Source organism: Schistocerca nitens, chromosome 4, assembly GCF_023898315.1.
Source record: "Schistocerca nitens isolate TAMUIC-IGC-003100 chromosome 4, iqSchNite1.1, whole genome shotgun sequence".
In the NCBI taxonomy this organism is placed as follows: Eukaryota; Metazoa; Arthropoda; class Insecta; order Orthoptera; family Acrididae; genus Schistocerca; species Schistocerca nitens.
In genome coordinates this window covers 706,974,048-706,988,604 of record NC_064617.1, presented here as the reverse complement: position 1 = coordinate 706,988,604, position 14,557 = coordinate 706,974,048, and the positions used below count along the sequence as shown (strand labels likewise).

The 14,557-nt window shown below is 42.7% G+C and overlaps 1 protein-coding gene across 1 annotated transcript in view; it reads left to right on the top strand.

The window, feature by feature from the left end:
• Positions 1-14,557, top strand: part of LOC126251622 (major royal jelly protein 1-like) — a 55,816-nt gene that overhangs the window by 16,546 nt on the left and 24,713 nt on the right. Inside the window, exon 3 of the mRNA XM_049952164.1 lies at positions 5,571-5,770. Coding sequence (XP_049808121.1) covers positions 5,571-5,770 — 200 coding nt within the window. The remainder of the gene's footprint in view (positions 1-5,570; positions 5,771-14,557) is intronic.

The following is a 14,557-nucleotide window of genomic DNA, read 5'->3' as shown; positions in this document are numbered from 1 at the left end:
ACAATATGGTGCTCCAAACGTACATTCCATTCTTCGTCAAATTAAAGCCTTTGTTTTATACTAGTAGACTTCTCTTGGCCAGGAATTCTGCTTTTGATGTCCTCCTTGCTCCGTCATCGCTTATTTTGCTGCCTAGGTAGCAAAACTCCTTAACCTCATCTGTTTTGTGATCACCAGTCCTGATGTTAAGTTCCTCATTGTTTCATTTCGGCTACTTCTCGTAAGTTTCGTCTTTCTTCGATTTTCTCTCAATCAATCTTCTATTCTCATTAAACTCTTCATTCCATTCAACACATCCTGTGTTTCTTCTTCAGTTTCACTGGGGGTGGAAATGTCATCAGCGAATCCTTTCACCCTGAATTGAAATCCCACTCTAGAAACTGTCATTTTAATTACCTCATTACTTTTTCGATGTATAGACTGAATAGAAGAGCCGAAAGACAGCATCCCTGTTTTACACCTTTTCAATCCGAGCACTTCGTTCTTGGTCTTCCAATTTTACCGTTCCCTTTTAGTTGTGGAACACATTGTATGTCACCCGTCTTTACCTCTAGTGTACTCCTATTTTTCTCAGAATGTTGCACATCTTGTACCACTTCACATTGTCGAAAGCTTTTACTAGATGGACAAATCCTATAAGCGTGTCTTGAGTTTCCTTTAGTCTTGCTTTCACCACCAAGCGCAAAGTCAGAACTGCCTCACTGGTGCTCTTACTTTCCCTAAAGCCAAACTGATCATCGTGTAACATATCCACAGATTTCTTTTTCATTCTTCTGCGTGTTATTCTTGACATCAACTTGGATGCATGAGCTGTTGACCTGATAGTGCAATAATTATCGCACTTGGAAGCTCTTGCAAAGTTCAGATGTGTGTGAATTCCTAAGGGACCAAACTGCTGAGGTCATCGGTCCCTAGACTTACACACTACTTAAACAAACTTAACACTAAGAACAAGACATACTCCGATACCCGAGGGCGGACCCAAACCTCCGGCTGGAGGGGCCGCGCCGTCCGTGTCATGGCGCCTCAAACCACGCTGCCTCTCGGCGCGGCTGCTCTTGCAGTGTTCGGAATTGTGTGTATGATGTTTTTCCGAAAGTCAGTTGAAATAATGCCAGACTCATATTCTACACACCAACGAGAATAGTCGTTTACTTGCCACTTCCCCGAATGATTTTAGAAGTTCTGGTGAAATTTTATCTATCCACCCAGCATTATTTTATCTTAAAAATTCCAAAGCTCATTTAAATTCTGATTCTAACACTGGGTCCTTTCCCTCTTCTATACTGACTACTGTATCTTCTGCTGTAATGTCATCAGACAGGCCTTCCCCTTCACACAGGCCTTCAGTGTATACTTTTCACCTAGCAGCTCTCGTCTACGCATTTAGCCTTGGAATTACCATTGTACGCTTAATGTTACCATCGCAGATTGTTTGGCCTTTTATACACTGAAGAGCCAGAGAAACTGGTACACCTGCCTAATATTGTGTATAGACCCCGCGAGCCATGCAGAAGTGCCGCAAAGCGACGTGGCATGAATTCGACTAATTTCTGAAATAATGATGGAGGGAAATGACACCATGAATCCTGCAAAGCCGTACGTAAGTCAGTCAGAGTAGGAGGGGGTGGAGATCTCTTCTGAACAGCAAGCTGCGATGCATCCCAAATATGCTCAATAATGTTCATGTCTGTGAACTTTGGAGGCCAACGAAAGTGTTTAAACTCAGAAGAGTGTTCCTGGAGCCACTCTGTAGCAATCCTGGACGTGTGGGGGAGTCGCATTGGCCTGCTAGAATTACACAAGTCCGTCGGAATGCACAATGGACGTGAATGGATGCAGGTGATCAGTCACGAGGCAGAGTTGTATCTGAACGTATCAGGGATCTATATCACTCCAAGTACTCACGCCCCATACCATTACAGAGCCTCCACCAGCTTGAATAGTCCCCTACGGACATGCAGGGTCCATTGGTTGATGAGTTACTCTCCATACCCGTACACGTCCATCTGCTCGACACAATTTGAAACGAGACTCGTCCGACTAGGCAACACGTTTCCAATCATGGACAGTCCAATAACGATTTTGAATGGCCCAGGCGAGGCGTACAGCTTTGTGTGGTGCAGTCATCAAGGGAACACGAGTGGGCCTTCGGCTTCCAAAGGCCATATCGCTGCTGTTTCGTTGAGCGCTGACACTTGTTGATGGCCCAGCATTGAAATCTGCAGCAATCTGCGGAAGGGTTGCACTTCTGCCACGTAGAGAGATTGTTTCTCTTCAGTCGTCGTTGGTCCCTTTCTTGCAGGAGCTTTTTCCGGCTGCAGCAATGTCGATGTGATGTTTTACCCGATTCCTGATATTCAAGGTACACTCGTGAATTGATCGTACGGGAAAATTCCCACTTCATCGCTACCCCGGAGATGCTGTGTCCCATCGCTCGTGCCCTACTATAACACCACATTCAAACACACTTAAATCTTGAAAAACTGCCATTGTGCCCGTGGCAGGAGTAACCGATCTAACAACTGCGCCAGACATTTGTTGTCTTATATGGGCGTTGCCGTCTGCAGCGCCTTATTCTGCCTCTTTACATATCTCTATGTTTGAATAAGTGTGCCTATACCAGATCTTTGTCTCTTCAGTGTATATGATGTTACAGTCTTTCCGACGATCATTTCGTTTTCGATTTCTTCACATTTTTCATGCAGCCATTTCGTCTAAGCTTCCCTGCACATCCTATTTATTTCAGTCCTAAGTGACTTGTATCTCTGTATTTCTCAATTTCCGTGAACATTTTTGTATTTCCATCTTTCATCGATAAACTGGTGTGTTTCGTCTGTTACCCAAGATACCTTCGCAGTAACCTTCATCGTACCTACGTTTTTCTTTTCAACTTCAGTGATTGGCCTTTTTACGGATGTTCGTTTCTCCTCAACTGAATTGCCAAGTAAGCTATTCGTTATTGTAGTATCTACAGCCTTTCATAATTTCAAGCGTATCTCTTCACTACTTAGTCCTACCGTATCCCACTTCTTTGCGCACTGATACTTCTTGACTAGTCTCTAGAGCCCACTCTTCGTCACTATTAAATGGTTATTTGAGTGTGTATCTGCTAATTGGTACACCTTGCAATCCAGTATCTTACAATGTAGGCTTTCACGGCCGGTGTTGTCTTCAGTTACAACTTCCGGGCTGAGAGGCCGTGGTCGATGTATAAAATTTCTACCTGACGTTTCGTCTCCAGCTGCGGGAGACATCTTCTGAGGTCGTCCGGCTGCTGCCACTGAGTCTACAGGTACTCTAGCATTTATAGAGAGCATAGAGGGAACCACCATTCGTCACGTGATGCCGACGGTATGCCTATCTTTGGAAGGCGTCATCATTCTCGATTAAGAGTAATCGATTGTCATTCTGCTGGCGCAACGTCGCCATCCATATTTTGTCTAACTTTAAAACTTCCTCTTTTCTATTAAAATTGTTATGGTGTTTGTGAATCTCTATTGCTTCTCTATACATGCGCGCATGATAGTGGGATGCTCGTGCTAGAACGCTTGTCTCATTAAATTTAATTTCGTGATTCCCATCTCGAAAAACATGCTTAGCTGCGGCCGATTTTTCGATGTGTCGTAAGCGACAGTTTCTTTTATGTTCGGCTAAGCGGGTGTTTACACTTCTTTTCGTTGTTCCAATAAATACTTATCCACAACTGCATGGAATTTTGTATACCCCAGATATTGCTAGGGGGTATCGGGCGTCTTTTGCAGTTCTTAAATATTCCTTAATCTTCTTGGTGGGCCTGAAGATTCTTTCGATCCCATACTTGGCCAGAACTTTCCCGATACGGTCCGTGACTTTATTACTGAACGGTAGGAAAACTTTTCCAGTAGGTGACCGTTGTTGCTCTGGACTTCTGGCTTCTTTTCTTCGTTGATGAAGGGCTCGATCAATTTCCTTGCTGGTATATCCGTTTTTCATGAAGGCTGACCGTAAGTGGTTTAGTTCATTTTGTAAGTAAGCCGGCTCGCAGATTTTGTTGGCTCTGTCCACTAAGGTTTTCATGACACCTCTTTTTTGCTTTGGATGATGGTTAGATTCCTTGTGAAGTTATCGATCCGTATGAGTGTTTTTTCTATATACCTTGTGGCCCAGCGTCCCATCCACCCGTTTAATTACCGACACATCCAGGAAATTGAGTTGACCGTTGCTCTCTTTCTCCATCGTAAACTATATCTTCGGGTTAATACGGTTCAGATGCACCAAGAAGACATCCAACTCTTCTTCACCATGAGTCCACACTACAAATGTGTCATCAACATAGCGGTACCATTTAGCAGGCTTTTTACTGGCAGTCTGCAGCGCTCGCTGTTCGAAGATCTCCATAAATAAATTGGCAACAGCTGGGCTGAGAGGGCTTCCCATCGCCACCCCGTCGATCTGTTCGTAAAACTCGTTGTTGTACTGGAAATAAGCTGTCGTCAGGCAGTGTTTAAATAAAGCCACTATGTCAGTAGTAAAAATATCTGCTATATATGAAGTAGCTTCGTTTACAGGTACCATGGTAAACAATGACACTACATCGAAGCTCACGAGAATATCACTTGGGCTGACGTTAATCTCCCTCAGTTTTTCAATAAAATGCGCCGAGTTTTTAACGTAACTGTCCGTTCTGCCAATGTGTGGTTGCAGCAAGCAGGCGAGATATCTGTCCACCTCATGTGTTGGAGATCCTATGGCACTCACAATCGGTCTCAACGGGACCTGTGGTTTATGTACCTTTGGGAGTCCATAAAGTCTGGGTGGATAAGCTTCCGTTTTGCAGAGTTGACTTTTATCAACCGAAGAAAGAGAAGATTATTTCACCAATTGATTGATACTTCTCAAAATATTGGTTGTAGGGTCCTTCTGAAGCTTTTTGTACGTAGTCGGATCCAAAAGGTCACTAATCTTCTTGTGATAATCTTCTGTGTTCAGCAAAACCGTAGCATTTCCTTTATCAGCTGCAAGTACAATAATGCTCTTATCCGCATTGATGTCCCTCAGTGCCCTCCTATCCGCTTCAGACAAATTGCTGGTACGTGGTTTCGCTTGGCGTAATATTCTAACTGTTTCAGTCCTGATTTCATCCGCAGAATGCGATGATAACAAACGGATTCCTGCCTCCACATTGGCTATAATGTCCCAAGTCTGTGTTACATAGTCTACAAGCGAAGTAACGAGCGTTGACGCCTCTGTACAAGTCGCTAGTCTTGAAGCAGCTATTCAGCTGGGTCGTCGCCAGTCAGTCACGGCGCTTACGTCCTCTTCACGTATGGACCGCTGCTGTCGCATTGTCGTCCTGGAGATGGTTCGGTCAGCGTGCGATTGGCTGACGTCTTCTCACAGCCATCTCGTCTCTGTCGTGCTGGTGCTTGACTTTACTCCGTAACATGTGATATAAAAACACAGGGATTTTACTATACTATTTGTACACCCGACCTGCCCTAGGAAAGTCGGTGGCAGCATGTTCTTGACGTCCGTGGCTTACCACACGTGCTGGTTTTAGGAACATCACACCCGGAACCTTGTTGCAGCGGACGCAGAGAGCCGCAGCCGACTGTTCGTGACGACACCGCCGGTGAGGCGCGGCATACCGGCCTCCCTGAGCACTGTGCCGTACGACGAGGCTGCTGACGCCCCCCTGACACCCTACCCCAGCCTGGAGCTTCACCGCACCACGGAGGACTCCATCACCGACTGCCACTCGCAACTGGTGTCCGTTATCTCCACCACGGTGAGATTCCTACAGTGCACCGTTCGTGGCTATCACGTTTCTTTTTATGTGAGAGTTCGTCGTCGTAAATCGTAAGAATTTTATGGTGGTCTCAGCAGAAAAGATACTAAACAGAGAACTATCCGTCGTAGGTGCCACTAATGATATCGACCAACGTTAGTTATTTTAATCAAATGAAATTGTATAATTCCAGATACCTTTTCAAGTCTCAACCATCTACACTACTGGCCATTAAAATTGCTACACGACGAAGATGACGTGCTACAGACGCGAAATTTAACCGACAGGAAGAAGATGCTCTGATATGCAAATGATTAGCTTCTCAGATAATTCACACAATGCTGGCGCCGGTGGCGACACCTACAACGTGCTGACATGAGGAAAGTTCCCAACCGATATCTCATACACAAACAGCAGTTGACCGGCGTTGCCTGGTGAAACGTTGTTGTGATGCCTCGTGTAAGGAGGAGAAATGCGTACCATCACGTTGCCGACTTTGATAAATGTCGGATTGTAGCCTATCGCGATTGCGGTTTATCGTATCGCGACATTGCTGCTCGCGTTGGTCGAGATCTAATGACTGTTAGCAGAATATGGAATAGGTGGGTTCAGGAGGGTAATACGGAACGCCGTGCTGGATCCCAATGGCCTCGTACCACTAGCAGTCGAGATGACAGGCATCTTATCCGCATGGCTGTAACGGATCGTGCAGCCACGTCTCGATCCCTGAGTCGACAGATGGGGACGTTTGCAAGACAACAACCATCTGCACGAACAGTTCGACGACGTTTGCAGCAGCATGGACTATCAGCTCGGAGACCATGGCTGCGGTTACCCTTGACGCTGCATCACAGACAGGAGTGCCTGCGATGGTGTACTCAACGACTAACCTGGGTGCACGAATGGCAAAACGTCATTTTTTCGGATGAATCCAGGTTCTGTTTACAGCATCATATGGTCGCATCAGTTTTTGGCGACATCGCGGTGAACGCACATTGGAAGCGTGTATTCGTCATCGCCATACTGGCGTATCACCCGGCGTGATGATATGGGGTGCCATTGGTTACACGTCTCGCTCACCTCTTGTTCGCATTGACGGCACTATGAACAGTGGACGTTACATTTCAGATGTGTTACGACCTGTGGCTCTACCCTTCATTCGATCCCTGCGAAAGCCTACATTTCAGCACGATAATGCACGCCTGCATGTTGCAGGTCCTGTACGTGCCGTTCTGGATACGAAAAATGTTCGACTGCTGCCCTGACCAGCACATTCTCCAGATCTCTCACCAAATGAAAACGTCTGGTCAATGGTAACCGAGCAACTGGCTCGTCACAATACGCCACTCACTACTCTTGATGAACTGTGGAATCGCTGCATGGGCAGCTGTACCTGTACACGCCATCCAGGCTCTGTTTGACTCAATTCCTACGCGTATCAAGGCCGTTATTACGGCCAGAGGTGGTTGTTTTGGGTACTGATTTTTCAGGATCTATGCACCCAAATTGCGTAAAAATGTATTCATATGTCAGTTCTAGTATAATATATTTGTCCAATGAATATCCGTTTATCATCTGCATTTCTTCTTGGTATAGCAATTTTAATGACCAGTAGTGTATGATGTACCAAGATCTGGATTCTAAACCGGGTCTCCCGCTCGCTAGGCAGATGCGCTGACCAGTACGCCACCCTGGCGCATTGAGTTTGCACAGCTGCACGGACTACTATAGTGTGACTCCCTCCTCAAACCAAATTCCCACCCACGCCTCAGCCCACCAAGTATACCCCCTAAACTCGAACAGCACTGCAAAGGCTCTCCAGCTGTATTTGGAACAGTGTGTTTTATTTTGGCACATTAGACGAGCCGTCATCAGTAGATTCTCAAACCAGTAACTGCCGATAATATACCTAATATGTGTTTGTCGATTTGTCCAACACTGATGCTCGACTTCACCATGGTTTCGTCAGTGCTGCCCTCATACTATTTACTAGAATGGAATCATCTGGAATAACCGCTCTCATCACTCTTCTAGTAGCTGGCATCTCTGAGAACTCTCCAGAATTTCCGTCTTCAGCTGAAGAGGTTATTTTATTTTTGTGGGTTGATACGTCACTCTTATGGCGCCAGTCACAATGCACGAGTTACTAAGTGTCTTATGAGTCAAACAATTTTCACGATTCCCAAAGGCACGAACGCCAGTTTTCAGCCTAATCAGTGACTCAAAATAGAAATCAGGAGCACTAACAGATGGACGATTCTGCTCGAATGTTAATCATATTTATGTAAGATTTATTCATCGGGGTTGACGGGGGAATGTAAGTTCAAAAGAATACTAAAACAAAAATAACTACAAAAGTTCAGATAAACCGTAAACACAAGTTTTTTATACAAGAGGAAACGTATACGAGCACTTGTTCATGTTCGATATTGTGAAGCAAATCTGCTGTAAGCTCTCTGATTTCCATATTTTGAGATGAAAGAGAAAAAAGTCTGGTAAACATGGGCTCTAAAGAGCGTACCTTAAGAGCTAAGAGCACTGGTTCATCTTCGCTACTGTGCGACACATCTCGTCTACTGAGCAAGTGCTCTTAAGGTATGCTCTTTAGAGTCCACGTTTACTGGACACTTTTTTCTGGTTTTGGTCCGTACTACCATTTCTCTTAAAATATGGAAAGTAGACATATTGCAGTAGAAGAGATTTGTTTCACAGTAACGAAGGTGAACAAGTGCTCACAGCTCTTAAAGTATGTATTTTAGAGGCCACGATTACTGAGACCTTTTTGTTTCTTTTAGCGTGTGCTTTCAACTGTACGCGTTTACACCAATTATGATTCACCTTGTGTACATCAAAGTATTTGATAGCTATAAATCTGTGCTGATTTTTGCCCAGGGCAAAGTGTTTCGTCATTTATCTTTGATCTTGTACGGATGCTTCGATTAATTAATACTGATTAAAACATCGTTATAAGCGTGAGACACATTACCTGTATCGAGTTATCTATACTTTGTACATTGCATCTGATCAGTTACTTCAGAATTCTTACCAGACCAAGAGTCATAAAGTCAGCTAAGTAGGATTAGTTAGTTGTCTCCCACGAATTGTATTACGTCACTGTGAACAGTCAGAATAACGACCAAAAACATCGGTCGGCATACTGTACGAACTACATTGCATCAAAGCAAAAACAAAAAATACTGAATGATATGGTATGGCCGTCCCTAAGCCCCGATTGTAATCCCATTGAAATGATCTGGGATGAAGTGGACAGACGTATCAGGATAGTTAATATATCCAGCAAGGAACATCTCTGGAAGTTACGGATGTGTGGAATCATATAGATTCACGATACCTACAAAAACTAATTGATTGCATGCCGCGAGTTTGTGAGCCAGTCATTAAATCCAAAGGAGCATACTTAGGTGAAAGTAAAATACAATGATTGTGATCGTATTATATATGTGGAAGTTTACATAATTACATGATGTGAGAATTAACGTTTGATTGGTGTTGTAAATCTGAAATACAAGGGTGTATTGAAAATAACATTATGAAGTTTTTCTTAATAGAGTGCCGGTACACATGTGGAACGCAATACAGCAACGACTGTGTGCCGAAGTTTCTATAGGTCCTCGGTAGGTTTCCTGAGGTATGTGTCACAGGTCACGCATTTCCCATAAATTATGGGCCTATCGTTGGTGCAGATCCCAGACGTGCCCCTTTGGGTGCAAATCAGGCGCATTTAGTGTGCTGGACATCAATGTGAGTTTACTATCACTCTTCTCAAACCATTGTAATACGAGTGTGGCATTGTAACACGGCTAGTTGTCCTGATAGAGGATGCCATCACCACTGAGAAAGACATCAACAGTTACGTTCACCCAGTCCACTGCTGTCATGTTGCCTTAGGTTACAAGAAGCCCAAAGGAGCATGCCTAATCGCCTTGCATCCTGGGTGAGATTCTTGTTTGAAGCAACCGTTTATCTGGATAACGGCGTACCCAGACACTACCATATATCTTGTGTCACAATGAACGTGACATCTGGCCAGGTTATACATATGGGCACTTGTATTGACTCACCAAGGCAGGAATACAAATTAAAGCGGAAATTATGGGATTCGACGATTTTGACGAAACGTTAGTGCGTAGAACTGTACATCGATACTACGACAAAGGAAAGAATGTAATGGCTAAAAAAATAGAGTGAACTTCGAGAAAAAATTAATTGTTTTGCTCGACTTCAACGGAAATTTTGGCATGGAACACCTACAGTTACTGTTACATAGCGTATATCGGCGATTTGTGTGATGGGTGCAGTGAGGAAGTGTCAGTAGGAGATGCAAATAAAATATTTGCTGGATGTATGGAATATTCTCGGTCGTATTAAGGCAAGCCTTCGGAACTGAAATCCTGGGGACGGCTTACAAATACGAGGGGCGTTCAGAAAGTAAGCTCCGATCGGTCACGAAATGGAAACGTCTATGAAAATCCGATAAAGCTTTGCACAGATGTGTTGGGTAGTGTCTCTAGTATAACCCCAGTTAGCATCACGTCGCGCTTCTCATTTCTGAGCTCGCAGTGAGTGCGTAAAGATGTCTAGAAAATAGTGTCTGCCGCCAAGTACGAGGGCCTGGTGAGAAATTTCGCCTGAAGCTATGCAGCTACCATTACATAACTGTCGTGCTGTTTCTTCTTCAAGACAATTCTCAGCCGCATTCTGCAGGGGCAATGAAGATGCTCCTGCATCGTTTTCAAATGGAAATGTGAGAATACCCACAATACAGTCCGCAATTGTCTCCCCCTGAGTTTCATCTCTGGTCACATGAACCGCTGTCTTTGAAGACAACATTTTGACACAGACAACGAGGTGTAGGCCAGCGTGGAGAATTGGCGGAAAGCACTGGCGGCTGCCTTCTATGATGAGGCTATTGAAAAGTTGGTACAACGCTATGACAAAAGTCTAAGTCAGAACGGCGACTACGTAGAGAAGTAGCTGAAAGGTGTAGCTAATTGTTACAAGTAAAACATTTCTGATGTTCACTGTGGTTTCAATTTGGCAATCAATCGGAGCTTACTTTCTGAACAGGCCTCGTACTTATGCGCTGTCGCTCGAGGGATCGCTTGTAAATAAAATGCGATCATACGTCAAAGATACAGTTCTCTATTAAGCGCAATCCACTTCGTATTGCGTGATACTGCTTCTGATCCATAAATGCTTCTATTTCCACAATGTCACCAACTCCATCTCCGGCAAAACATCCCCAAACCATAACAGAACCTCCACCGTGTTTAACTGTAGATAGAACATGTGAAAGTATTACGAGATAAAAAAATGAAATACCGTAAAAAGTATGAAACTGTTCCGCACGTGTGACGAAAAGTGTCGTCGCTGATGAATTTGCGTTCTGCTGGACTTTATAGAAACAGTCAGCGAAGGAATTGTTAAGAATCTTTGAAATTAATTTTAGTTACATCTCAGACATACTTACTGTATTTTATTACTGAAGAGATTACGGAACCTAGGTGGAAGTACAACATTGTGGCACTGCAAGAAGTGAGTTTGCAAGTGGAAGAACAGATATATATGCCTCAGTATTTTTAACTGTATAGTATACCAGAAAGAAGAAGAAGGCAATCTGGAACAGCATTCATAAAAACAAAAGAGATTAGGAAAATTCTTTTGGAATTGAACCTATAAATGTAAGGCACGTAAAGAGTATACAACTACGACAAGAACACGACTACAGCCACTGCTAGATTTTAAAAAGGATGGGTGAAATGAATTCGGAAAAGAATCAGGGAGATATATATTACACAGATAAATTAATAATAGAGATAAATTATGAAAGTTAGCTGCTAGAAATAATTTACTCGTCAAGGATACCTGTTTGCTACACATAAGGATATTGATATATGGAAAGCAAGTGTAAGTGGAATAGCTAACCAGACAGATCACATGTTGGTAAAATCACAATACGACACATCAGTCACAGATGTACGGAGCTGCAGGGTCCAAGCTATAATTCAGAACACTACGCTGCAAAAGTTATATGGAGAGGGAAGTTAGTTGTAATACGTAAAAACAGAATGCAAAATATGCAAATTGGAATAAGGAAAAACTGAACAACCCCTAAACTGTAAAAGCATACCAACGAGGAAACAAAGGGGAATCAAGAGAACTGGAACAAGATGTAGAGAGTGGTGAAAGTGGCAGCAGAAGAAATAACTGAGATAAGAAGAAAGGAAAGAAATGAATGGTTTGTTGATGAATGTAAACCTGAAATACAACATAAAAATGCAAGACTGAGCATGCTGCAGAAAGGGACAAGAAGAAATGTGGAGGTGGATACAGAATTCAGGTGTAATGCTCATAGGATAAGTAAGATAAACAAAAAGGAATTTCTGAAAGCAAAATTTTAAGGGACAGACGAACTATAGGAATAGAATGAAATAAGAAAATTATATCATGCTATAGGAAAGATGGGGGAAAAAATTTCAACCAATACAAAATGCTTGTAAAAATAGAAATGGGAAGATAATCCGAGACGAAGAAAAAATACTGCGGAGATGGGCAGAATATTTTGAAGATACCTCAATAGCAACACAGGCCCGGTGGACAATGTAGAGGCAAGAGAAGATAAAAGAGAAGAAGCAAAAAGACCAGCAACGCAAGATATGGAGTCGGTGATACGTAACTTGAAAGATAAATATGCCGCTGTTGAAGATGGGGTAGTGTCAAACTAATAAGGTCTGGTAGTCATCCTCTAATAAGTGAAATTCATGCCGTAATAAATAACATATGGGGAAATGGAAGTATGCCTGAGGATGGGAGAACTGGAATAATATGCCCTCCATATAAGAATGAAGAAAACACTGCTTGTGCAAATTACAGTTGCATAACCTTATTAAATACAGCATACACTATATTCTCCGGCTGCTGAGTGAAAAGATAAATATTACGCCGACAATATCATCGGAGAATACCAATGTTGTTTCCGATCAAATAGAGGCATTTCTGACCATTCGTTTGTAATTAGATAAATAATGGAGAAATCTTATGAATATGACGCAGGGGTACACTTCCTGTTTGTGGATTTTAAAGAAGATATTAGTAGTGTTAGCAGATCAGCATTAGCACTAAAAGAATTGGGCATCTCAGCGACAAGCTAAGAAGGCTAACTGAATTAACAATGAAGGCAATGAAGAACACAAAGGCAAATGTAAAAGTGAACAACAAAACGACCAAGACCTTTAACTTTACAGATGGAGTGAAACAGAGTGATATCTCTGCAGTCCTGTTTTACTTAGCACTGCATATTCTTGATACAAAGAAATAGACAATAGAGGAACAGCAAGGATGAAATCAAGTCAGGTATGTGCGTATGCAGAAGATAATGCAATTGTGGACTGAGAGGTAAACACCCTTGATCAAATATGAAATAGTAGAAGCAGAAGGAGTAAAAATTTGACGTACTGCAAAATAAAACTAGACGAACTACAAATTGATGTCCAGTTCTGAGCTTAGAAGAATACCACATGACTTAAGGCGTTGTTTAAAGCTATCAGCTGCTTGCATTATTCAAAGTGTCCTCTTGACCAGCGCAAATAATATGAATCAATACATTACAGAAACGATTCAAGCTGAATATTATGCAACTTACATGTATTTTATGATTCTGTAATTACAAGAACAACGAAGTTAAGAGTATATTATTGCCTTGTGTGACGTGACCAGAGAGATATGGACGACAACTGACGCAGATGTGAATAACCTAAGAGCAATTGAAACGAAAATCATGCGAAAACTTTAGGGGCCTGTGAGAGAGGCAGAGGATTGGTGAGTTCGGTACAACCGTGAAATTCAAGAGCTAGTACTAGGGAAAGATATACTGTAATTTATTTAGTTCTCAAAGAATGCACTAGTTAGGGCATACGAAGAGGGTAACAGATGACAGGATGTCGAAACGAGTGACGAAAAGCTGGCAGTATTGCACCAGAAGGAAGGGCCGCCCAAGAGCTAGATGGCTGGACACTATGGTGGCTGACCTTACAAGTCAGAGATCCACAGATGGAAGAGAGAAGCAGAGAACAGAGATGTAGGAAGGATGGTTGTCGACGAAGCCAAGGCCTGTCAGGGGCTGTAGACAAAAAAATAAGAAGAAGACGAGGAAGAAGAAGAAGAACGTTTTCACTCACCTTGTGCTGATGTGTGCTATATGCAAACAAAAATGTAAATTTTTGAAAGATTGTCTCATAACAGATATCTTAAAATTTAGCTTCAAGTACACTACGTATTACTGACTTTGGAATGGTTGCTGACGGTGACCTGAAGTTATAGATTCATCGCATCATTTTAAAACATGTAACTAATGGTGGGGAACTTACGTTACCAATAGAAGATATGTGAAAAGAATTCCTGCTGAAAAACAGATACTCGTTTGTATGTGTGAATAATGTGTTTACTTTGGAAGAGGAAAGAACAGTGGCAGTCTTTTTGTGCCAATCAGAAAATTACAATATGATAAATAGACGACAAATGCAACTGGAAGCTCGGTGTGTGTGTGACGTCTGAAAAATCAAGGGGTGACAGTGCGCCATGCGACAGATAATAATAGGTTAACTGAAAATGTAATTCCCAGAATTTGCATGAGTATTACGAGCGTAAAGTACCCAACAAGTAGGAAGCGACTTCTTAGTAGGGAACACGACAGCTTTTCGATTTTCTTAGGAATTATTTGCTTTAGGTGGAGAAAGAAAATAACGTACCACGGAGAAATTATAGAGC